Source organism: Lepisma saccharinum, chromosome 26 (assembly GCF_977018435.1).
Source record: "Lepisma saccharinum chromosome 26, izLepSacc3.1, whole genome shotgun sequence".
NCBI lineage: Eukaryota > Metazoa > Arthropoda > Insecta > Zygentoma > Lepismatidae > Lepisma > Lepisma saccharinum.
The window spans coordinates 17,518,228-17,544,992 of record NC_139254.1 but is presented as its reverse complement, the minus strand read 5'-3'; the positions used below and the strand labels follow the sequence as shown (position 1 = coordinate 17,544,992).

The 26,765-nt window shown below is 38.0% G+C and overlaps 1 protein-coding gene across 1 annotated transcript in view; it reads right to left on the bottom strand.

Annotated features, from left to right (window-relative positions):
- LOC145979395 (sucrase-isomaltase, intestinal-like) overlaps positions 1-26,765 on the bottom strand; it is a 176,646-nt gene that overhangs the window by 51,357 nt on the left and 98,524 nt on the right. The window contains exons 22-26 of the mRNA XM_083112264.1: positions 16,799-16,924; positions 11,313-11,362; positions 9,499-9,672; positions 8,412-8,517; positions 3,716-3,951 (exon numbers count right to left, since the gene is read on the bottom strand). Coding sequence (XP_082968390.1) covers positions 3,716-3,951; positions 8,412-8,517; positions 9,499-9,672; positions 11,313-11,362; positions 16,799-16,924 — 692 coding nt within the window. The remainder of the gene's footprint in view (positions 1-3,715; positions 3,952-8,411; positions 8,518-9,498; positions 9,673-11,312; positions 11,363-16,798; positions 16,925-26,765) is intronic.

The following is a 26,765-nucleotide window of genomic DNA, read 5'->3' as shown; positions in this document are numbered from 1 at the left end:
AGATTTCTGCCTCTACCTCCCTTGCCCCTCGCCCCCGCTGCAATGGTTGAAAGCCCGTGCTTTCAGGTCCTCCAGTCTATCTCCTATAGGACAGATAGGGGATTGGTTGTCCTTCGATTTCTTTGAAATCCTCTAAAGAACTAAGGGGATTTTTTTCTGCAGTACTTCTGTCTTCTGTATTTACACTACTTTTTACACGTTGTACAATATGTATGTATAATATGGGATGTGCTTTTATCATTTATGCAATTGGAACGTCTTATGTGCAGACAAAAGTTTATGCTTTTTTTAAAAATATGGAATATATAATGGTTAAATAACAAATATGTGCTCACACTCTCTCTTGCTCTCGTTTTAGTAGTGTTTTATTAAAATATACTAATCTCTTGGCCTCCAATAAAAAAATGAATAAGCTAATCAATCATAAATACGGATTTATTTATTTGGGAAAGTGAACGCTCGTTCTAATTCTTGTTGTTGGTTTATTTTACTTCGCTTTTCTGTCACATTTGGTTATCGCGAAAATGAGGATGAGTGATGATATAATGAAATTGATGAAGGGACCTCGCAAAGAACAATTCAGGCCGGGATTCGTGACGAGCGAGCATTCTTGTTCGTATGTGTTATACTCTGCCTGCAGTGGATAATGAGAAAATTAGAAATGAAAAATGTATCCCAGAACTCAAAAAGCCAAATGAATATCATTGAAGAAAGTAGAAAAATTGTTTGTTTAAAGTTGTGTTTTGTTACCCATCGCTTTTTCTAGCTGTATAGATTTAATCGGAATAAGTAGCTAAGAGCTTGGAATGTCGTGAGGGACAATCATAAACAGAGAATTCTAGGCTCCTGGTTTCACAGTGCCCTGCAGATGCACTGGGAGGAAATTATTTGTATTTTCTTCTCTCTTCCATCGCTTTACCTAATTTCTGCCATGACGATGAACGTTGATTAGATTAAACGGGTGAAGAGTGGTTGCAAATAAACACTCATGCAAAGGCCAGGGCTCGAGTCCGGATCCTTCAGTAACGAGATCGTGAGATGGGGAAATTATGGAAATCAAGCAATGCAAAATTTTTGAAAAAACGAAAGATGGTATTTCAAAAATTCAACTGAAAATTACTACTCAGGAAAAATGCAGTTTGCTTTACCGATACCCACGTATCCGAATGGTTAGCGCCTTCCTCACATGTTTGTTGTCGGCCGACCGGATCTGTACCCCATGGAGGCATATAGTGGTTCGTATCCCACATTAAACTATAGGTCTAGTCCCGATTAGCCTTTCTGTGTATAAAGTGGACTTAAAACGTCAAATCAACCATCAAATCAACCAACCGTGGGGGAGTGGTTACCACAGCGTGCTACAACACCAGGAGTTCCTGGTTCGAACCCCTACCTGGACATGGGTGACATTAATTTTGTCGCATCATCTTCGCGATTAAACAAATGTATAAAAAAGCGAATCAAATCAAAACATTCATTGATTGATTGTTTGATTTAGTATATTTTACTTCGCTTTCCGCCATATTTGGCTAATCGCGAAGACGATATGATAAAATTGATGAAGGGCAAGGGACACACAAAGATCACCCAGTGCCAAGCCGAGATTCAAACCCGGCATCTCTGGCTCAGTAGTCAAATCAAATCGTTTTTGATTTTCGAAAGTGGGTGGAAGTTATGTGTACAATTTTTTGTAGTCATTCCTAACTTTGCAATTTTTCCTGTATTTGACGTTCTTCTTTTAGGAATACCGGGCCCTAAAAGGGGGGGGCGATTATGACCCGTTGGGCACGCCACTCATTGCTACCCCAAGTGTCGACGTCACCGCACGTCACTGTATTTATATCACACACAGAAAAGTGCACTATATTCAATTACAGTGCGGAGAGTATATTCCACGTCACGTCCCGCCGAAGCAATTAAACTCTCTGATGCAGATGCGAAGGGAATTTGCACGATGACATCAAAGTCACAGATTTCTGTCTAAACGGGAGGTCGCAACAGGGACAGTGAGGGTACAGATAAGGAAGCTCCCCTATGAAAGAACTTTCAGTCTAGATAATCTTCTAAATATTTGCAGCTACTTAGACGTCAGCTCATAAACAAGATGAGCTAATGTAATAGCTGCTGTCCATGTTCTGTGGCTGAGCCCCCCTGGCCCCTGCCTGGCTACGGGCCTGACTGGACCTACAGTTTAAAGTGGGATCCGAACCACTATGTGCCTTCACCGGGTATCGAACACGGGATCCCTTGATTGCAAGGCGACGACGCTACCACTGCGCCATCGGGAAGTCATACAGAAAGGTATATGGAAAGAGGAAGAGAGAGGGAGTCAGAAGGATGGCAAAAAAAAGACAGTTTGAAAGACAAACAGAAAAATGTAGAAAGAGATATGTTGATAGAAAATCCCACAGGAAAGAAAGAATAAAAGAGTGCGAAGGATATAAATGGAAAATGGAGAGAGAAACTGACTCACACACGCGTGCACACACACTCACAGAGTGTGTGTGTGTGTTTTGGTGTGGTAGAAAGAGACAAAGGAGAGAAGAGGGAGAGAAAAATGACTGAAAACTTTCAAGAGAGAAGATGATTTGAGTACGCGCACGTTACAAAAGAGAACGAGAGATATTGAAATCAACAGAGAAAATACAAAGAGAGGGAGGGGCAGAAAGAACAAAGCAAAGTAAGAGATATATATATATATATATATATATATATATATATATATATATATATATATATATATATATATAGATAGATAGATAGATAGATAGATAGATAGATAGATAGATAGATAGATAGATAGATATAGATATAGTTATAGATATATAGATATATAGATATAGATAAACCGAGAAAGGGAAAGACGCAAGGTTAAAGATATTGATATAGAAAGCAAACAAAACACCGATGAAGTCGTTACTTGGCAGTAAAGCATGAATTCATTTCAAGGCAAGAAAACTACTGCTATATTAACAGATCAACAGTCACAAGGAGTTCAATGCGTATGCTGGGTCTTCTCTATCGTTTCACGGAAATAAACAACTTGACTGCCCTCAGCACCTTTTACAAATCTTTTGTGTCACCTAAAATTGAATACTGTCCTTCGATCTGGTCTATGGCATGCCCCTCAAATTCAGATAGACTAAATACCGTCCTAAATTTCTTCCTGGCCATTGTTCGACACCGAATTCCGTCCACAAAACACTTGCAAAAGTCCACCCTCCTGCAAATGTTAAAAATCCAAACTCCTCAAGAGAGACAGACTGGTTGACCATATATTTCTACATAAAATAGTGAATGGCAACATGAGAAGTGACCGCCTTCTTCAGGAAATTCACTTTCGTGTACCTGACCGCTCAACAAGAAGCACTCAACTTTTTGCTTCTTAGAAGCCGAGATTGTGACTCATCCAGCGCTCTCTTCCATAGACTGCCCAGTGAATATAATAATCTAGGAAGCCAAATAGACATTTTTGAAAATCTGGACCGCTTTAGAAGAAAGTTAACTAAAAGTATGTAAGTCTCTTAACCACATGTAATTTTTCTGTTATTATTTTTGTTGTATTATGTTATTATTTGTTTGTCCTTATGTTCTATAAAATCGTTCCAATGTAAAATGGCTAACGCTGTATTTGGAATCTTCTATTAAATAAATAAATAAATAGAATGCTAATTTAGTAACTAATAGACCCTTACAGTTTCTATTTACACCATACCTTTATCCTAACAACATTGTCACCATAATGAATAACTTGTAGTTGTATATCAGCTATATCGTCTCCATATAAGCTAGGCCCCACTTTACTGAGACGAATGGTGTCATTACTGTCGGTGTAGTTGAGAACGTATCCGTAAATGTTGTTAGGTGGAAGGTTGCAGGTTGAAGTCGTGCTGTCCCACACGCACCCCTCAAGGCAGTTCTCCTCGCTGATCTCTCCGTTCGAACCTCTAACTGTGGAAGAGAAAGTTCACATCCAATAACTTGGAAGTTTGTCTAAAACAAGAGCATATATGAACTCGACGTCGTTTTGAAACAGACTTGAACAATCCTTATTTCGAGGCTGTAATTCAAGTTCGACGTCAACCTAGGTGTTTGGTGTCCCGGAACAGACAAAGGACGATCATTTCTCAATACACTCGCACTATATGGTTATTGGAACTGGGGGTAGGGTTACCAGACGTCCGGTTTTTCCCGGACATGTCCTACGTTTTACCCTTATGTCCGGCGTCCGGGAGGAATTTGAAAATTATCATAAATGTCCTAATTTTGAGTGTAACATAATATTAATTGCGTAAATACATGTTTCAGTTGAACAAAGAGAAATCATGCAAGTTACAAGTCTATGGACTGCACTCCCAAATTCAATAGTGAAATTTATTTTGATTCAGTTATTGTCCAAGAAGAAAATAAAAGTTTCTGCTAGAACAAAAACGGAAGCAATTAATGAACAAGCTTTTTGGGCCATATTCTCACTGTTCAATGCCTGAGAAAATTTCTTGCCTTCGGGTTTATGCTGATGGAACAAGGCGTTTCCCATTCTTATTCAATATTTTGATTGTAACTCAGGGCAGGGGGTATAGAGAACAAAGATGTTGAGCTAAAAAATACTCAAGATGAAACTTCTCGAACCATTTCAAATTCCGGTAATTGCTGAATAGTTGTTTCCCATTCCAGGTCATAACGAGAGAGTACTTTCATTACCATCAGCACAACGGAGTCATGGGAGGTTTTTTTTTTTTTCAAAAAGTCTGTAAAAAGTTTGGTACTGGGGTTCAGTATAATTTCAAAGAGTTTGATTGTTCAGTCTCTCATAAATAGATTTTGACTAAACCTGACATTCTGATAAAAATTGGCTCCTCTGAGAAGTACATGTTAAAACATGTGTAGTGAGAAGTGTATTATTGTTCAGTGTTGTTTACAAATTTGGAAAATTTGCATTTAAGAATTCATTAAGAAATCATTTTTTGAAGGTGAAAAGTGTAAATTTTACATTAATTTCTAACGTGTTCTAGAAATGTTTCTAGAAATGTGTATTATTTGTTGTGAATGTTTTGTGTCCTACATTTTGGAACATTGTGTCCTACGTTTCCCTTATCGCGATCTGGTAACCTTAACTGGTGTCAAAAATGAGCACGTGGGAAATTAGGGCACAATTAATGTTATTGCGTCAGCCAAGGTTGATTGACTTAAATCAGGTTGATTAAAATCGCGATTTAAATCAGGTGATTTTTTAAAAAAAAAATTACTGATTTCAATCACTTTAAATAAATAATTTATCGAATAATGTACATACAGAATCACTTTTCGAGAAAGTACATTAATCATGTAATGATTTAATGGTTTTTATTAGGCTCTAAGAGAGGAACAGAAAGGATGAAGCTCATACGAAAGTAAATGCAATATGTAAACCGTAAACACATTTAAATTATCTTAATTTAAAATTCAATAATATTCATTGGGAAGAATAGGAAACATTTTGTTTAGAAAAATATACAAAATACTAATCATGTTAAACGTTAAATAGTGTCATTTTCATTAAACTGCAAATAAACATGGTAGCTGATATTTTGCAAACGATCATTAAAAAATTGCCAACCTTCAGCTACAAAGGCAATAAAAATATTTAAAGTTACAATTTAAAGTCCACCCATAATGTTTTATTTTCACTGGAAGAAAAGTTACTGAATTATTATAGTTTCATTAAGACAATGAAAAACATTTCCATAGCAGGTTTGCTTTTCTCGCGGAAATAATTTCAATTTTTCAAATTACGAGTATGCAGTGTTTCCAACCTTCTTAATCGAAAAATGCCCTACAGACCATTCACGGATAGCCCCAAAAACAATTCACGATAGCCCCAGAAACCATTCACGGTAAGGTTAGGTTAGGTTAGGTTATGTTAGGCAAACATAGTTAAAATTTGGGTTCCTAACCGAAAAATGTCCCACAAACCATTCACGCATAGCCCCAAAAGCCATTCACGGTAATGTTAGGTTAGGTTCAGTTAGGTTAGGCAAACAGTTAAAATTTGGGGTGGTACTTAGTTTTTTTTTATTTTCTTTGAAAAAAAAGCGTGGTTGGAAACACTGACAGCGTGTTACGTCAGCAAACGTACGTAACATCCGGCGTAGAGGAAGCAAGCGTGCGTCGGAAATATATTTATCTTCAAAAACACATGAATTCCCGGTCCAATAGATTCAACAATGAGAGACAATACCTCCACGAACTTTCAAAATGCTACAGAAACTCATTTCCGTAAGTAGTTTCTTGTGTAAAATTGAAGAAATGCGTTCTCCCGAGATCAAACAGTTACCAAAAAATCATATTTTTATCCACCCTGGTCACAGCGCATTCTGTGTGCAGTTAAAAAAAATCAACTGTTCGTTGACAACGTCGGTGGAGTCTTGATTGAGTCTGCACTGGTGAAAATAAGCGTTCTCGACCTGCTTAAAGGGAAGTTCTTCTGGCAATTGTACTAAAAAAAATACAACTGCTGTTATTGTCTAGTAGGAGTTAAGATCTGAGCAGAATATTACTTGAGATAATGATTCATGGATGTAGTAAAAACAAAGCTAGAAAAGTGGATCGCGTACTACGAAATGCATCATAGTGCTGTGGCTCGTCTAACGCAGTAGTACCAACTTACATAAAAGGTTGCAATTTGGGGGAAATTCAGCACAGCAATTCGGTGTAAATGATCTTCATTTTCAATATGAAACTTATTTTCATTTCAATAAATCTGTTAATTATATTAGCAATTTTGTCTTAATGTGGTTATATTCTCCCCACTTCCCCTACATAGCACATGACCATTATAGCATATAGAGAAGTAATTTAGGCTGGTTGTTTTTATAGGGGCGAAAGTTGTAGTTTGTGTGGGGGCGCCTGCCTAACTTTTTGTAGTGTTGGAAAATGTAATATTCCGAAACTTTTGTTAAATTTTGATTAAATTAGGATTCACTACCAAAGTTTGAATCATTACGTTGTTCATTATTTTGTGCAAAGTACAAGATTTGAAACTTACAGTTGTAATTTCATGCTACAATGTCACAAGATGAACATAAATATCACACATTGTAATGTTAATTGTGCTCCAGTGAATATTTACCTATAAAATTGGTCATTATTTTTAATTCGTTCATTTGTATTATTTTACTTCGCCTTTCTGTATATTATTTTAAAGTTTATAAGTTTATATATGTATATAGAAACACACACACACACACACATATATATATATACAATGTGATCCATTGAAGTGTAGACCGCCGCGCCGCTGTTTGCGCTATCAGCAAGCCAGGCGCTATCGGCGTTTGTCGGCATCGTAGTGTGTCGATGAAGTAAGCGCACAGCAGTTGCTGTAATTATTATAAAAAGTCATTTACTTACCAGATTTATAAAAGGAGGTGTTCAAACTAGTCGCCATCGATCTGCACACATTTTTTATGCATCTTTATTAAGACACCCACTAACGTAAGCTGGCGAAGGGGGCTAGAAACCGGTTTTTAAGGAGGTCCTGAAAGTAGACATGAGACTGAAGTGATAAGGGTGCTTGTGTGGCCTGTTTATTAGTCTGGCGACTGTTAAGTGATAGGGTGCTTGTTAGGTAATGTGCTTTTTCTGGTGTATTCAACCACAAAATGTGTTATGGGTCAGCTACTGCGCACCGCGTATTTATTTACGATTCATGTGTCTTAACTCAATCAGCACGTGAAGTTCAAAGGTGATGTGAAACAAGATTCCCGTGTGTTAAAGTTGCATGCGACCTTATCTCTGGGGTAAATTTTAAAAACAATCCTGAATACAAGTAACCCTTGAAGAACTGAAACATTTGCCAAAAAATTACCAATATTAACCAACGGGAACTGTATGTCATCATCAAGAGGTGTCAAAAATGTGTGAACAACGAAGGCGACTGGTTTCAGCACCTTCTTCCATAAATTGTTAACTAAATAAATCACTCTTTAAACTAGCTACGAACTCTTGCGCGCTTGATTCACGGACAGTCTACAGCCAGGACATATGGCCGCGAGAACCTCGCATGCCGATGGCGCAAACACTGACGCGGCGGTCTACACTTCAATGAATCGCTCTGTATAAATGTACTTAGGTATATACATACATATATACATATGGATCCTGATTTTTCCATGGGAATAAAGTTTAAAGCGTAGTTGTTCTACATCCGGAAATTTAACCATTGATTTGCTAGTGCCAGTCTAGAAGATGACAAAGATAATGTAGGGATGGAAAAGAGTATATAGATCTCGCTCAAGATAGGGACAGATGGAAGGCCTGTGTTGCTGCAGCCATGAACCTTCGGGTTTAAGAAGGCTACAGAGTTAGTTAGTTAGTTAGTCTAAATAAAATTTCGAAGATGCTAAAAACAACATAATAAGGGCATTACTTACGGTCCCACGACACAGGGCATTCAACCACCTCGTCATCCTGGCCTGCCTTGACTTGCAATGTGAAGTCGTCACCCAAAGAGATGTCCAAATCAAATCCTTCTAGAGTCTGAAAAACGACAAGAAAAAATTAACTAACTTTGTTTAGTTCCTTTAATACTAATTGGTGAAAACAGGATATACACGCAATTCTCTTTTGACTAGAAGAAATCATATAATTCGTATACGAATACCAAATGATTACTTATTTCATCCCACAAATATATTCTCCAAGATACCTCTGGATGTACTGAATTATCACTTTTCACCAATTCTTGAAGGCGTGTCAAAATTAACTTTTGTGATAAATTTATTACCCTTTTAAACAAGCAATAGAAATTTTTAAAGTGAAAACTTTTCAGAGGTAGTTCCTCGTGGTGCTGACAGAGAATGACCAACAGATCAGTGTTGCCACTTGAAGGGACATTTCACTTGGTGCAGGGAAATTCATGCGAAAATTTAGATGAAAAGAGAAATTTCACGAGATATATGAAAACTGGAGAGAAATGTGAAACAGACATTTCTTTCATTCGTCGCGTAATTATCCCCTTCCCCCGAAAGAAACATTTTTTTTAATTGTCTGTGAACAATTGACAATCTTCCTATTATTGAAATAAGTTCATAAGTATATTTGAGAAAATTAGCAAACGTTTTGTGACACTGAGTGTTGCTTCATCGATTTCAAGTCTCATTCTCGTCGTGATTAGCCAAAAGTGGCAGAAAAGCGACCTAAAATAACACTACTATTACATATCTTTGCTTCTTTCTTCAGTTTTCTTATTCTATATTTTTGTAATTTTTTGCTGTTTTCGACTTTCTGTCGAGTCCATACCGAGGGAAAGCGTTTAATGTAAGCTTTTTTGAGATGCGATATTGTAGTGTGCATTTTATAAAGGTGGCTACTACAGTTCACTTGGTATAATGAAAAAATATGTAGAAATTCCAGGATAAAAATCTTTGTCAGAAATTTAAGATCAAAGATTTTTAAACTTAGTAATATAAATACAATTTGTGTCCTACCTAACTAAACAGTTTTCTTAAAATAAACTACCTTTGTTATTCCATTGTAGTGCCAGTCACCTGCGCTCCACCTGTTGTTGTTCAACAGTACTGTAACAGGTTTTGGATTGTATGGAATTCCAGTGACTCTCAATCTGTCCAACCTAGAATTTCCTTGGAAAGTGGGGTTTGACGGAGAGTAACTAATCTTGAATCCTATACCATCCTGAAAGAAATATGAAGTTTTATTTTTTACAAGAAGAAAACTAAGTTTGGTGCACTCGTACCCATAGCATGTATTGAGTATGTGCTGCAATTCTTAATCCAATTAAGCAGTACTACTGCAAGAACATATTTCGGGGGTTCAGGGAGTTCGACCCACCTCCACCCCAAAAAAAAAGAACTGACTGAGTACAAAAATTTAATAATGAAATAATAAAATAACTGAAATTAAATAATGAAAATGTACTTGTTCAATCGAGGGTCATTTATTTCCGCCAAACTTATTGGAAGGCAAGGATTATATTGTAGTCATACTACTTTGAATGACAGTACTAAAGAAGATTTATGCAAGATTTATTAGTACTCATAATGTAACATTCATAAAATATTACCAGGAACTTTACTTCTCGTCATCTGGATTTAACATCCTTTTTTATATTCAATAAATATTGAATTCTTTATCTATTTGAAATTAATTTCCTTGGCAGAGCTTTTTTTTACAAATCTTGTCAACCTTAACTGCACGTAAGGTACTCAAAGAATTCGTGCTGTTATATCGCTATTCTTATACCACCCTTTTACCTATTTATATAATAAAATATAGTATTAATTAATTTATACTATTTTCATTAATTTAAAATAATTATTTTAGTTCATTATGATCATTATTTTCAGACACTTAGTTCGGAACCCCCCCCCCCCGAAACATGTTTCTAGATACGTGCCTGAACAGTAGATGTTTGTATTATACAAATAACGTTAACAATGGGTGTGTGGGAAGAATTCATACCGAAGCGATCTTCCACGTAGTACACCCTAGAAATTGTATACTTGCAGGTAAACCAGGCTCTGGCGCCTGGGGCTAGTATTGTAAAGGTGGATAATACATGGCTGTGTTCTAGGGGGGCAAGGTATAGAATAAGATATTTTGCACATTTAAAACTTAAGACTTTCAAAAATGATAATGAAGAATCATTCTAAGGCAGATTTGTTTGCATTTGTCACTGGTTTTGCGGAGTTTTTTTACTACTTACATTTGAAAATGTTGATTTTTCTCAAATCTGTAGCCCCATCAGCCCCCCCCCCCACCCTGCTCTGCGTACGCCAGTAGCTACAAATAAGCATATGCTTTTTATGTCTTTATGATCTAAGACAAATTATTGAATCCATTTTGCTATCCAGTGAAAAGCAGGGAAAATTATACGCTCCACGATCGATTGCATATTAATTATTCAGACAAATGTCTGATAAATTATTACTCGGTTTTCAAGACGGATGGAAAATTAGTGTCATTCGATGACATCTGGATATTCAAAATGGACGCTTCTGTGGAATATAGATATCCTAACCTTGAACAGGAAAGGGCTGATTGTTGTGTAAACACAGGGAGACCGTGTATCGGTTTTGTCATCAAGTCCAAGGCCAAATACATTTCGTTGTTTTGGCAAGGGATTCCCTAATCACACCAATGCGCTCCTTTGAGGAATGACGTCAGTAAGGGCGTCGTTACCAGGTGTGCGAGGCGGACTCTAGCTCACTCAAATAGCCTAGTGAAATCCCACCAAATGAGAAATCATAGTTTCTTGTCGGGGATCGAACCAGAGACCGAATATTACTAAGAATGATAAGAACATAAGAACTAACCTCATTTTGCTCATATAACGTCTGGAAGTCACCTCGAGTACTCCCTTCACCTGAAATGAAGATGAAAAACTACTATATATATATATATCACATGCATGCATGGATACACACACATAATATATGTGCATTTTTTTTGGTTTAGTGTTTTAAGTCCAGTTTATGCGCAGTAAGGCTAATCGGGACTGGACCTACAGTTTAAAGTGGGATCCGAACCACTTGTGCCTCCACCGGGTATCGAACCCGGGACCCCTTGATTACAAGGTAATGACGCTACCACTGCGCCATGGGGGAGGCTATTATATGTGCATATATGTATATATATATACATACACACACACATACATACATATATACCTACATATATTATATATATATCGAAAACAACTATCGGTTGGAATTCATTTACCGATACCAACCGATTTCATCAAAAAATGCCGTGGGTGTCTAAATTATCCTGAAAATTATGCAAAATTCGAATATTCTTTTCTTTTTGCACCGGTTTTGTATGAAAATGATTTTTTTATAACGTAGTATGTAATATAATATTCTGGTGTAATTCTTTAATATTTTATAGCAAGACTCTTGGTAAATTGATTCATATAATTCGAGTGAAATGCTTACATACAAATCTGAACCAATATTTTGAACAATTTTTATTTATTACAATTTTAAAGTATCGGTTCAAGGTAGCTCACCCCTAATATATATATAGCCTATTATTTATATATATTTATTTATTTGTGTGTGTATGTGTGTGTGTACGTATGTATGTTTAGGTGCAAAAGAAATAATCTGTCAATTCTACATTTTTATACATAAAAGATTGGCTTTCAGTCGGACTATATTGAGAGACGCTCAACTTGGCGGATGTTAGTATTTGCGCTGTTGCCACATGGTACTTGCGCTGCAAGTCACAAGGTGAGTTTTCAATTTGTCTTCCGTCTTTATGAATGCGTGATACACAAGTTGTAACAATATTTGTTGAAATTATATTGGATCACAAATGTTTATTTCAGGGTTGTTAAAGGTTCAGGAATGTTAAATAAATTCAATTCCGGTCCAAGAGAGAAAATCAGAAAGCGTAAATGGGTTCTGGACCGTAAAGAACCTTTTTATTGTGTAAAGTATTTCAATTCGGTCCAGGAACCTCTTTATCTAGGTCAATTTAAATATGGTCCAGGGACCTTTCTTTCTGTTATAACACCATTAAACCTTGTTTCCATGATATGAAAAACTCAATATGCTGACCAAGGCAGAAAATTTATTTTAATTTAAAACAAACTAAACGTAACGTTTCAACCTTCTAGCAAGGTCTTCTTCAGACTATGTACCCATTAAGTTGCTGACCAAGGCAGTTTATTAAGATAAAAACGCTTAAACACTTACCCAGTACAAATGAAACAAGGTACAAAACAGGAAGATATACAATACATAGAAATCACTCCCCTCCAGACATAAGATTATTAGAAAGTTGTTTTCTCTAGAACATTCCAGCAGGTGGCCTTCCCTTGTCAACTGTACTTTCATCTGACAGGCGATTTAGCTAAACATTTCCTTTCATCTGGAAAGTGGTTGGACTCTTTATCTCACGCTCTTTTTCCTTCATTCTTCTTCCTTCTTCTCTCCTCTTTCTCTCTTGTCCTTTCCACTCTTTCTAACACCTTCCATTCTTTGTTTATCTTCAGTCCCCCATTCCAGTTCATTGTGTCTTCTTCACCTTTCTTCTCTATTTCCTTGGCTTCCTTCCATTTTCTCACTAGTATTCTCTTCTCCCTTGCTATCTCCTTAGCCTCATCCCACTCTATGTCATGTCCTGTTTCTCTCGTGTGTTTAAATAACTAATTTCTCTCTCTCTTAAGTAGTACATCATCCCTATGTTGTTTCAACCTGTCTTTTAGCCTCTTTTTCGTTTCTCCTATGTACACACTCTGACTTTCTTTACACTTCACTTCGTATATAATCCCTTACTCTTCCTCTTCTGTTTTCCTTTTTCTTGTTTGCATTCTTCGCTATTAAGATGCTTCTCCCTCCCTTCCTGTAAGTTGTAATGCCCGCTTTCCTAAGCACTTTTTCCTGGATAAATTTAAATACAGTCCAGAAACCTTTCATCAATGATACAGTATGAAACTTGTTTCGAATTTAAATTCTGCCAGAAAAATAGGTTCCAGTCCTGCAGGAACCCAATAGAACAAACCAATTAGAATCTATGAGTTCTTGAACCTTTGACAAACCTGTTTAAAAGTACGGTTATTAGTGCACGTACCAAACAATTGAAAGAGGGGGGGAAATGTTGGAAATATGTGGTGTCAATCTAAAGCCCCTATCACACGGAACTGGATTTCTAGTAGGAATGCCCTAGTTGGCGCTGAACTAACTTTCTAGGTAGCAATCATGGCCGCCTGGGTGACTGCTTGACTGGTTTGGAGGAATAGGACATGTTCTAATTGCTACTTGCTTTCCTCGACTGGATTCTGTGGAACAGCCAATCAGAGCAAAGTTTCGGCATGTGAAGATAATCTGTGAGTGTGCAAAGGAGCGCTTTTGTCTGTGGTTTCCGAGTGTTACTCCAGCAATGTATAACGTATACAGCATGAAAGGCGCGTTGAGCTGCACCATCTATGCTGAGTGCACGGTGTTTACATTTAAAACAACTAAAGTATTCTTTCATACGTGTACAGTAAACGTTGTAAAGTATGTATTTAAGCAGCTCCATTGTTTTGTACCTAATAACGTTTTACACGAAACGTTATTCCTCTCGGTTGAATAGTTATCGGCTTTTTTGATGAAGTGATACATTGTTTACATCTCAAGCGTCCGCAATTACAACTTCCCTCGTATGGGAACAAAAGTATATCGACAAGTACGCTGATAAGTATCGTGTGAGGCGAAAACTAGCAAATTGGTAGCCAGTCCAGCGCCAACTATAGCTCGACCACAAGGAAAAAAACCTTCCGTCCAAAGCGTTCGCGCAACTTCCCTGCCGTTATCGGTGTTCGGGGCAGTGTTGCCAGGTCAGATTTGAAAAATTCGGGAGATTGTTCCTTGGAAACCAGAAGATCTGCTACAAAATCCGATGATCTAATAGTAGCGGATGAACGACATTCTTGGGGGCGGCATAGGCGTGCGCACTGGGGGGGGGGGGAGGGGACGTTCACAGATTTCTTCCAGTGAGGGGGAAACAATGTATATTTATCAGGCGGGTGAACGAGGCATATTACCCCGTAATAATGTTGACCTCTCAGAAAACACCACTTGAGTTCGAAATTATCACGTTCCTACATCCCTATTATAATAATGGATGTAAATTACTGTGACTAAAATCAACTCATACGTCTGAAATAATGGGTACTTTTGTGTCAACATTCATTTTCCAGAAGGGGGGGGGGGTGGCGACCATCCTTGCACTTCCTTCTGGACGTCCATGAGGCTATATAATTTTGTAGAAAATTAAATATTTAAGTATAGAATAGCAAAGGGTCACAGAAAAAGCTCCCTGCTGGAGTGGCGCGCATTGTTTACGGTGTAAACGTCACAGATACGTTTGTAACAATGGTGCTAAACCCAGAACTCTGTGCTTGGCGAAAATAAACCGAAGATCTCCATTTCAGGAGTGGACATGTTTCAAACAAAAGAAAGTAAACCGCCCGAGGGAACCGACCAACATCTTTCATCTCTTCTGAATTTTCCGGTTAGAGGGTGCGTGGAAAACACCCTCAAATTTGCCCTTTCTCAGCACCGACACAACGGGTTTGCGATGCCTCTATTATCGCGAAGAATTTTTATGACAGGAAATGGTAGAAAGTTGTGTTCACAGATGAAGCTAAAGTGCCGCCTTTCGTTGTCGGCGATTTTCCACAATCTTTCAAGTCGAATGCTAACAATAACAAATCAATTTGTCTTCTGCTGGTGTTCGGTGTACAGCTATCGATAGGGGTGGGCACGCGTTCTGCACCATAATGAGAAAATGCATTACGTATGTGAAATATATTTGGTGAATTAGACAGCATGTGTTCCTCAATAATTCAAGATAGCAACGCTTATGCTAGGGTGCCACCTATCCTCACCATGTGCTAGAAATACACACACACACACACATGCAAGTATAACATAATTTGCCCACGCTACGAAGTCAGTGTTTCTACCTCGTAAGGCAAGTACATTTCACTGTGTTTGTGTCACTTCATCCATATTGTCGTACTTACCCGTAGAGGCACAAAAGCGACGTAAAATAACTAAAATAGAAATAGAGTTTTGGGGTGGGATAAAATACAGCCATCTAAAAATAGTAATGTAGTAAAAGTAATAGAATAATGTCCTAGCACAATTGAGTAGCGTTTGATTTGATTTTGATTTGGTGTTTTAAGTCCACTTTATGCACATTAAGGCTAATCGGGACTGGACCTACAGTTTAAAGTGGGATCCGAACCACTTGTGCCTCCACCGGATATCGAACCCGGGACCCCTTGATTACAAGGCGACGACGATACCACTGCGCCATCGGGGAGGCCCGTGAGTAGCGTTTGACATAATTTCACAGTTCAAACAGCACTTCACGGCTGAGTGAAGTTCCACTCCACATCTCCCCTCCATGTTCAAGTAAGATGAGCAGGAAACGTGTTTTTAAGCTGGCCGTTGGAGGTTCCATAGCAATAGTTTATTATGGAATCCTACCGAGAAATCAATAGGTCTGGCAACACTGACGTTGGCCGCTCTGAAGGCTCCTTCCTCCTGTCTTTTTCCCCCACCCGCCAGCGCGATGGGGTCTGCGCAGGTTTCTTTCCTTGTGGTTCCACTATAGGGCATATAGATCGACCACAAGGAAAAAAACATTGGGACGAAAAGTCCCCGAGCAACTTTCCCTTCTTCCCTCCACCTCGGGCCATAAGGAAGCATGGTCCACTCTCCACCTCCTCTACTCGCGGGAGTACCGCCCACAGGAGTCGCGGGTCTGCTCAGGTTGTTTTGCTCGTGGTTCCACTATACCTACGGGATATCCAGTTCCGTGTGATGCGGGCTTTAATTGCTTAATTTTTTTCAACCTAGCACGCACCGTTGGTACAGTGGGATCCTTGAGTATTACCGTGCAAATTGTCCATCACCATGTTCGTGCACTTCATTTGACCCAACAAGAGCTTCAAGAATTAAAAGAAAACTCAAAACAAGCTGTTAACAACTTCTGCACCAGCATACATAAAAATCCATCGCTTAAAAACACACAGGATGTAAGAGAAATATTAATGAAAAAGTTATGGACAATTTGCACGGCAATACTCATGGATTCCACTGTACGAGTCTCAATGGTAGCCGAAAACGACATGTTGCCAAATGTTTGGTCCGAAATACCGTACATTATCGCAATACTGTACTGCACTGCACTGCGTTAATTAAGAACGAATGGCAATAATTAGTGTTACAATCACGTGACTCAACTGTGTGCCTCATGGAATCATAGCCCATCCTGTAATGTCTAGCATATCCATACTTACCGATATGTCCTTCGAAGTTTACATCCAGACCAAAGAATTCCTTGTTCTGCTTCACAGCTAATTTTCTGCTGACTTGACTCAGTTTGACTGTGCCTTCCTTGGTGAGGTGCTCAAACCCAGGAACATCTGCGGATAACAATATTACAAACAGTCAGCCAAGCAAGAACATTAAAGTCCAAAGGTCCTTTATGAATTCAGTACGTAATATTTCTTTTCGGGACATATTCTTAATTCACACGACTTAAACACCTCCCTAAGCTGTAAAACGTTTAGGCGGTTTAAGACCATCAAATTCCTTTGTCAGGTTGGCCACTCTAGAACAATGATAAAATTCAAGTATAATTCCCGGATTTCAAGACGAACTTTCCAAGATGTATTCTCTATTTCAACCTTACGTATTGCCGCCTCTCAACATCCACACACAAATATCTTTATAATGTAAAGGGTCTATGTGATTCCAACATCCAAAAATTATAATTCAATTAAACGGTATACGTAATATAATTAAAATATTTAATTTAAGATGCTGAGTTTCTATTTACAATCAGAGGCGCAACCACGAAATTTTGTCTGGGCGGGCGGGGAGAGAGTGCCAGAATAAACGTATTAATACTAATAATAATAAAAAAGGTAAAGTGTTCCCCTGTGCATAGCACCACGCCATGAAGGCGTATAGGGGGTGTGGGAGTAACGCCCCACACTTTCTTGATCCGGTCGTGAGTGGGGGTGATGTGATCAGCATCACGCCCCTAACCGCCTTTACCCCCCAGGGTTTCCCCCAGGTACCCATGTTATTCGACGCTGGGTGGGCGCCGGGGCCGCTTCCACCGTTAGAAAAGTTCCCGGATTTGAACCGGCCGGGGATCGAACCCGGGACCTTGAAATAATACTAATAATAATAGTGTTAATAATAATGTTATTTTTGGCTAATTTGCGAAGATGGGGATGAGTGATATGATGAAATTCATGAATGGACAGTCACAAACATCCATGCCCAAGCCGGGATTCGAACTCGCCGGAACCAACATTGTTTTTGTTATTATTATTATTATTATTATTATTAGTAGTAGTAGTAGTAGTAGTAGTAGTAGTAGTAGTAGTAGTAGTAGTAGCGATAGTATCAAGGACGTTATGACCATCGTAAATTATGCAAGAAGGGGGTAGAAGTTGGTGCTAAGGCATTCGAAATATGTTTCACACATATGCAACATGGAGCGACGTGCACACTAAATTGTGTACGTATTCAAAGATTCTTTAATACATATTTTATAGAACATATATTATTTAAATACATTACACAACCAATTCATCCATCTCAAAATAAACCAAGATCAAAAATGACATAAATTGTCTCTGAAATGTGCCCGCTTCCTTTCGTCAAAACAATTGTTCGAGTTCGTGCATTTAAAACAAAATCAATTTCTCTGTCTGATAATTTACAATACAATGCATTACGGAGAACAATGAAAAAATGCGAGTGAAGCGAGCAAGAAAATTTTTGGATCTAATTTTTTGCAGGCTGAAATCAATATTGATTTAATAGGGTGCAAATAATTTCACGGGACGCCAATGCATTCTGTCTTTTACAACTTTTGTGCCTCCTCGATGGTGTAGTGGTAACATCGTCGCCTTGTGATCAAGGGGTCACAGGATCGAAGTCCAGTGGAGGAACATGACAAAGTGGTTCGGATCCCACTTTAAACTATAGGTCCAATCCCCATTAGCCTTTCTGTGCGTAAATTGGACTTAAAACCACAAATAAATAAATCAATTTTACAACTTTTTTCCATTTAGATAATTCGGCGCCAAGGGCCAACTCCCGCCGCCTCCTAGCTACAGTTATAAACTTGATAAGACTAAGAAAAGCAGGAATTGCGAGCAAAGCCAGGAAGAAAATCTTACGAAAATAATTTTTATTTGCATAAAATGTGAACACGATTTGAATTAATAAAAGTTGTAATTTTTCACGTTTACGGAGAAAAATTCAAGTAGAATTGACGCATAATTCCCAGAGCCAATACTTCACGCATAATTCCCGGAACTCAAGGAATTCCCTGTGAGTCATCCAACAACCGTAAAAATGTCCTTAATGGTTTTTAAAGTATTAATGACATTATGTAGTTACCCTATTTAATGTATAATAATTGAAATGATTAACTTTTTCAAAATAAATTTATGGTGCACGAGACTAATTTGTAGTGCATGAAAAATTTTCAAATTTAATTAAAAAGCTGTTTCTTCTCGTTTTCGTAAAAATGACTTAATCGTTTAGGTAACATCTAACAATGTAATGATCTCCAATAATATTGTCAACACCCACAATTTTTTTTTAAAAAAAGGGCCAATTCGAGATTATTTTCGGGCTACATTTATCCTCATAGTACCTCCTAAAATGACCTTACACACCATCAGATGGAAAATCCTGTACGATTTCCTGTTGATTTTTGGGAGGGTGGACTCTGACCACACGTAAATTGTCTTGCTCCAACCTCCTACGCACCACAGATGGGAAAATCCGGAGATGTGATGAAATGGCTGAAGAGACAATCAAAGCGGGGCGTAACTAGACTGGCGCAGCGGGGGCGATGCCCTCGAGGTGAAGGGGCACCGAAAGGCCGGAAGATTGTAATGGATTTTCCTGACATGTTTTTGTTAGATTTACCCACTGCATGTAGATTATGGTGGCGTGTGAGGTTTACAGTATCTATTTTATTAGTTATTTTGTACCATTTGTCTCTAGCGTTTATAAAAAAAACCTTCTTTAATCATAATAAAGGTAATTATATTTGCTTACACTACCATGTGCTAAAATTACGCATATCTCGTATATGTAGAATAACAGTAACTGGAGGGCCCCCAAGTGTCTCGTTACGCCCCTGAATCAAAGCCCATATAGACGACACAACACAATTCGTTGACGCAAGGCCAGGCGCCAGAGTTTCGTTAGTCTGCAAAACGAACAGCTTTGCAACAACCACAGTTCGACGACAAAGTGACAGACTAATGCATATTGGCTGAACTACTTGACGTCACGTCATTTCGCGCTCTGTTGTTGAGTTGGTGTTTTAAGTCATGCACAGTAAGGCTAATTGGGACTGGACCTACAGTTTAAAGTGGAATCCGAACCACTGTGTGCCTCGAACCCGAGACCCCTTGATTACAAGGCGGCGACGCTACCACTGCGCCATCGGGGAGGCCCATACTTCGCGCTCTGATTCGCTGGGTTTTTTCCTGTTTCTAAACTAATGTTGAAATACAAATTACAAGCCCGGATATCAGTACCCTGGCTGTCTTTGATATTATGTTAGCATCATTCATTTTGATGATACAATGACATTATCCTTTGTGTCTATTTCTATGTATAGGAGTTTTGTTATATAAGTGTACTTTATGCACATATAGGCTAATCGGTAGGCTGTCGGCGCTGGACGTACAATTTTAAGTGGGATCCGAACCACTACATGAACAGGGATCACTTGATTTCAAGGAGACATTACCACTACGCCATCGGGTAAGCACTGTATATTTCTATGCAGCCCCCCCCCCCCTTACACGGAATATATTATCATATAAATGGTGAATATGTACTTGCCTTGAGGTTTCTCATATATTATAATAGGCAGTTTTCTAGGCTTGCAGTGAACTGCTACGATGACAAAAAGAATACAAATAATAATGTTTCTGCGCATAGTGTATCTGGAAGAAAAAAACAATGTTATAATGTACTCTGTAATTATGCAAACAACATAGAATATCTGAATATGTGTAAAAAGAACTATGGCGTCTTATTTTATCCGAAGGTTGTTCGTATTAGCGTCAACTTCTTGTAATATCTATGATTTGATTTGATTTTTGATTTGATTTAATTTATTTTACTTCGCGTTTTATGTCTCTTGGTTAATTTGCGAAGATGGGGATGAGTGATGAAATGATGAAATTGATGAATGGACATTCACAAACAACCAAGCCCGACCGGGATTCGAACCCGGGACCCTTGTAATATCTATGAGTAACAAAGATGGAATGATATTGGTTTTTCTTAAAACGGTATCAACTGAACAATTTCAACCCTGCCGTTTACATGGTCACTGACGATTATAAATCTTTGGTTATGTTTTTTTTAATTACAACTCAACTTCACAACATAATAGGTTTCGTGGTTAGTATAACTATTTATGTACATTATTTTATATAGAGAATAGATCAAATAATCCTCATACATATCTTCGAAGTAATTATGTAATAAAATATAAGAAACATAACACTGTCGTTAATCCGGACTAATGGGGGGGGGGGTAAGTTGACCGGTTTAACGAAAGTCCGGATTAACTGAAATAACCTAAAAGAACAGTAGAAAGTGCATTAAAACTCCGTTTATAGCAACAAAATAGGTTTATTATGGTGTATTTAAAGGGCATAGGCCTAAATACACTATACAGTACAGTACAACGTCTGCGGGAAACAGAATTTCATCAGTGGTTGACTGCCTTTTCTTTAATAACGTCACATATAAAACCTTGCTTTTCTTTCTTGCCTTTTGCCTGTCCGGATTAAGCGAAGTCCGGCTTATCGGAGTCCGGATTAACGAGGTTTTACTGTAGTTAAAACGCAAATTATAACTAATAATCTGTCATGACCTGGTATAAAAGTTAACTAGAATTGAATGTAGAAGGACCTCATGACAAAAGACCTCCCCCCTTGCTTATTGTGTTTAATTGTAGCGAACTTAGCACTAAATATTCTAAATAAATATAAAATATTATCTTTAGCCTTACCTTGTCTACACCCACGAGACCACCTGATACTGAGTAGAGATAAGTTATTTCTTGGTTTATATAACTCTACAATCTTTCAACTTATCACCACCCTCTTCATCTATCTAACGGGCATACTAGTAATAATAAAATGAGTCATACATGTTTTTGTCTGTCGAAATGTGATATCGGAACTGCATACGTCATCCTTGAAAGGAAAAAAAATTGGTGTTCAGTTATGGTAAAATCAGCTATCTCAGGTCATGCCCCAAATACGCCCCCATTCCCTGATATATTGCATTGTTTAAAGATCGAGATAAAACCATTGTTTGAAGTTATCTTTATTTTACAACAGTCACATCATCCTTGTTGTCAACACGGCTCACAAACCAACTAATTGACGGAATATTTTCTCTTGTTTGACCTGTTTACGTCATTGGGAAATTACTGCTATAGGGAGGTGCCAGAGGTAATTTGCCTTCAAAAAGAAAAATGTTGAAATTACTAATAAAATAATTAAATTAATATCAGTGTTAAAAAAATGTATGGAATTAAATTTCATTTGAGATACCTCACCCCCTCCCTTTCCAAAACAATGTGATAGGGTATACTATATTAAGTAGTAAAGATGATGTTTTTACTTTCTAAATGGCACAGAGCTATTCCACAAATCGACTGACACTTATCCCTTCCCCTCACTGAAGGGTACAAAATGGCCTGACGTGGCACCGAAAATTTTTAAATCAATCAATCAACTTATACCTCTTCCAAGCATAGCCTCGATTGCTAATCAACCTTCTTCAACTAACAAAGCTGATTTGTTAATTTACATTTATACGTAGCAATCGAAACCGCACCCATAAGAGAAAGAAATGCGAACCAATTCACGGAGAAGCTCTGAGCAATTTATAATGTGATAAGATGTTGAGTTATTGTTTTAAGTCCACTTTATGCACAGTAAGGCTAATCGGGACTGGACCTACAGTTTAAAGTGGGATCCGAACCACTTGTGCCTCCACCAGGTATCGTACCTGGGACCCCTTGATTACAAGGCGGTGACGCTACCACTGCGCCATCGGGGAGGCATAATGTGATAAGAATAGTGGTTTAATAACGGGGAATTGATTTCTGAATGTATAGTTTCGTTATTTAAGTAAAAATATCGTCACAATGATAGAAAAACCTGTGCTGAAGAAATAAGGAATATTCAGAAACTAATGTTAAAATCCGCTTGTCCTGTCGAGTTAGAAGTGTGATTCAAAGGTAGAGAAGTGACTTATGGCAGATTGTGAAGATTGAAGTTTTCGTTCTGAAGAAATTTACGGTGACGTGATAAATATTTTTGAAAGTAATAAACTTAGAGAATAATTAAACAATTCAGGAATATAAATTGTTAAGGTGCAGTTTAGTGTTCAAGAGCATTACATGGGTTTTACAGGTGGAGAAATGGCGAAATTACATAAATAAGTAGGAACGAAAACGAAAGTATAATGTGTAGTTATTGTAACAGAAGTTATACGCAGACGAGTAAGGTAACTTATACTCAACTACAGCCCTGGGTGTGACCCTCCTAACCCCCTTTCATTGCGTGCATGCATAAATATGTACAGTGGGATCCTTGAGTATTACCGTGCAAATTGTCCATGACTATTTTCATTCATTTGTCTCTTACATCCGATGTGTTTTTAAGCGATGGAGTTTTATGTATGCTGGTGCAGAAGTTGTCAACAGCTTGTTTTGAGTTTTCTTTTAATTCTTGAAGCTCTTATTGGGTCAAATAAAGTGCACGAACATTGTGATGGACAATTTGCAAAGTAATACTCATGGATCCCACTGTACTAAGGTATCCAAGCCAGGACACGAGTACTAAAGTCTTTCTTTAACGTTATTGTGGTTTTAACCATGAGATAAGAATTGCATAACAACAATATACCGAGACCTGATAACAATAATATATCTCAATAAGATAAGCACTTTGTTGTTATCACACGCTGACCTCGTGGTTCATTATTTAATCAATTACCATGTCCTTGACAATGATATTCATTTTTTAATGCTGGTTTAACGTAATAAATATCTCACCAAGATATTCTAATTAGCATGGGCGCCGAACCCGGAGGAACGCGTGGGGGGGGGAGTTATATGATGTGGCGAAAGAGGATGGTGCTGATCACACAGTTTCCGTAGTTAACAGATCGTCAACATTTAATAGTCTCACAGGCAGTGTTAAATTCAGCCATTTTCCTCGGCGGGGGGGGGCATGAATCTTCAGGGGGGGGATATCATGGACATCAAAAGATAATACATAATACCAATAAAACAATTCAAACATTTTTGATTTCCCCTTACTTCTGGTGTGTAATTAAACATCTTACAACATATATGTCGACAACACTTGAAAATTTGGATTTCACTTACTTTGTGTATAAAAACATTAAGAACAATTTTTGAAACATAACAGTTACTACATAGTTATATGAGAGTCCATTCTACACTACATTATTTTGTATTATCTACAATTACTTTACCTTGTATTTTCCTTATTCTTCTCTTGATATATAACTATAGTGACTATGTACGTTATGTATACATACTAAATATTTTGTTATTATTTATTTCCGTTCAATATTAGAATGTCATCACATCCAACAGAAATACTGCGTTTCTACGCTTTTATTTGACAAGAGTTTACATGGAATATCAATGTTATGTTCTAGGCAATTAATAAATTACTTATGTGTATATGCATGGATATATGTTCCATCCTTAGAGTTTGTATATACGTACTTTACTTTATGATCTTATGTACAGAAATATGTTTATTTGTATGTATATGACATTATGCATCTACTCGTATATTGTTATACGTTCATTATTTGAATAGAAAAGTGTATGTTTTCCTGTAATTGGAGGCACATAAATAAATAAATTAAGTGTAATTAGATTAAATTAACTATCATTTTAACAATCAAACTTTCTGTGCATTACTCTCCCCCCCCCTTCCCCCAGCAGACACCACCATACAAGCTTGAAGTGTATCCTGATCCATTCTATTTCTTAATTTAACAGGTAACAAAACGGATTATAATTTATTTTGACTTCGTTATAAAGAAAACTAAATCAGTGCTCATTACTACAAAAAGAAAAATATACGTTCTATGTTAAATTAAAGTGCTTAAAAAAAGCCAAAGTGAACATTGTTGCCAAATTTCTGAGCTATTGTCCGAATGCTCTGCCAGGTTACCAAAATTTTCTGGGGAGGGTATAATTTCGGGGGGATTGCCCCCTTCCTCCCCCGGGCCAGCCTTCTTAAATCATCACTGCTCACGTGCTAGGACGCCAGGGGTCCCGGGTTTGAATCCCGGCCTGGGCATTCATATTTGTGAGTGTCCATTCATCAATTTCATCATGTCGTCACTCATCCCCATCTTCGCAAATTAGTCAAAAGTGGCACAAAAAGCGAAGTAAAGTAAAGCAAATCAATCAATCAATCATTAACACCAGCTTTACAAATTAAAAATTTAAATAATATTCACATGTTCTTAACTTTAAAAAATACATTGAACATGTTATGTACACCGCTAATTTCATTACGTTTTTATTCTACATACTGTGTTGTTTTAAGGAATGAAACTGTGTTGGTTAGAAGCAGACATTATTTTCTGCTTATTGACGTCTATATTTCAATTCATTGTCATCACAATGTGTAATTCATACCGAATGAAAATGGTGGTGGACATTTCGCCTACTGTTTCTTTTGCCGTTGTGTGTACAGAGCCTAAGCTAGGGAAGGGCGCGAGAGAAACGGGCCCCGGGGCAAAGGGGGCGCCAAACGAGTGAAAAAGATGGGAAGGAGCATGACGCCCTGTTAAAATTAATATTATTGTCAGTTTGGCGAGCAGTATACCTAATTTTTTTCTTGTTTGCAACGAGAGTTTACGTGTAAGTTAAATGCAGGGGGCAGTGGCGGCGATTGGATTCCAAAACTGGGGGGAATGTCAGTTTACCGGTAAACTGTAAAGGGGGTGCGAGTATAACTCCCGAGAGTTATTCAATGACAATTTATTCTTTTATTAGAATACTTACGATAACAATAACAAGTAAACCTGACACAGACAGATAGCAGGAACGTTACAATGTAAAGTTAGAACAGTTTATTGAAGAGCGGTACAACTTTGGAAGAAAACATTACCAGTGGCATCGGTATCGGAAAGTATGAGTTGGAATTCATCTACCGATTTCAGTGGCATCGGTATCGGAAGGTATGAGTTGGAATTCATCTACCGATACCAGTGGCATCGGTATCGGAAGGTATGACTTGGAATTCATCTAACGATACCATTGGCATCGGTATCGGAAGGTATGAGTTGGAATTCATCTACCGATTTCAGTGGCATCGGTATCGGAAGGTATCGGTTGGAATTCATCTAACGATACCAGTGGCATCGGTATCTGAAGGTATGAGTTGGAATTCATCTACCGATTTCAGTGTCATCGGTATCGGAAGGTATCGGTTGGAATTCATCTAACGATACCAGTGGCATCTGTATCGGAAGGTATGAGTTGGAATTCATCTACCGATTTCAGTGGCATCGGTATCGGAAGGTATCGGTTGGAATTCATCTAACGATTTCAGTGGCATCGGTATCGGAAGGTATGAGTTGGAATTCATCTACCGATACCAGTGGCATCGGTATCGGAAGGTATGACTTGGAATTCATCTAACGATTTCAGTGGCATCGGTATCGGAAGGTATCGCTTGGAATTCATCTACCGATTTCAGTGGCATCGGTATCGGAAGGTATGAGTTGGAAATCATCTAACGATACCAGTGGCATCGGTATCGGAAGGTATCGGTTGGAATTCATCTACCGATTTCAGTGGCATCGGTATCGGAAGGTATGAGTTGGAATTCATCTAACGATACCAGTGGCATCGGTATCGGAAGGTATGAGTTGGAATTCCTCTACCGATTTCAGTGGCATCGGTATCGGAAGGTATGAGTTGGAATTCATCTAACGATACCAGTGGCATCGGTATCGGAAGATATCGGTTGGAATTCATCTACCGATTTCAGTGGCATCGGTATCGGAAGGTATGAGTTGGAATTCATCTAACGATACCAGTGGCATCGGTATCGGAAGGTATCGGTTGGAATTCATCTACCGATTTCAGTGGCATCGGTATCGGAAGGTATGAGTTGGAATTCATCT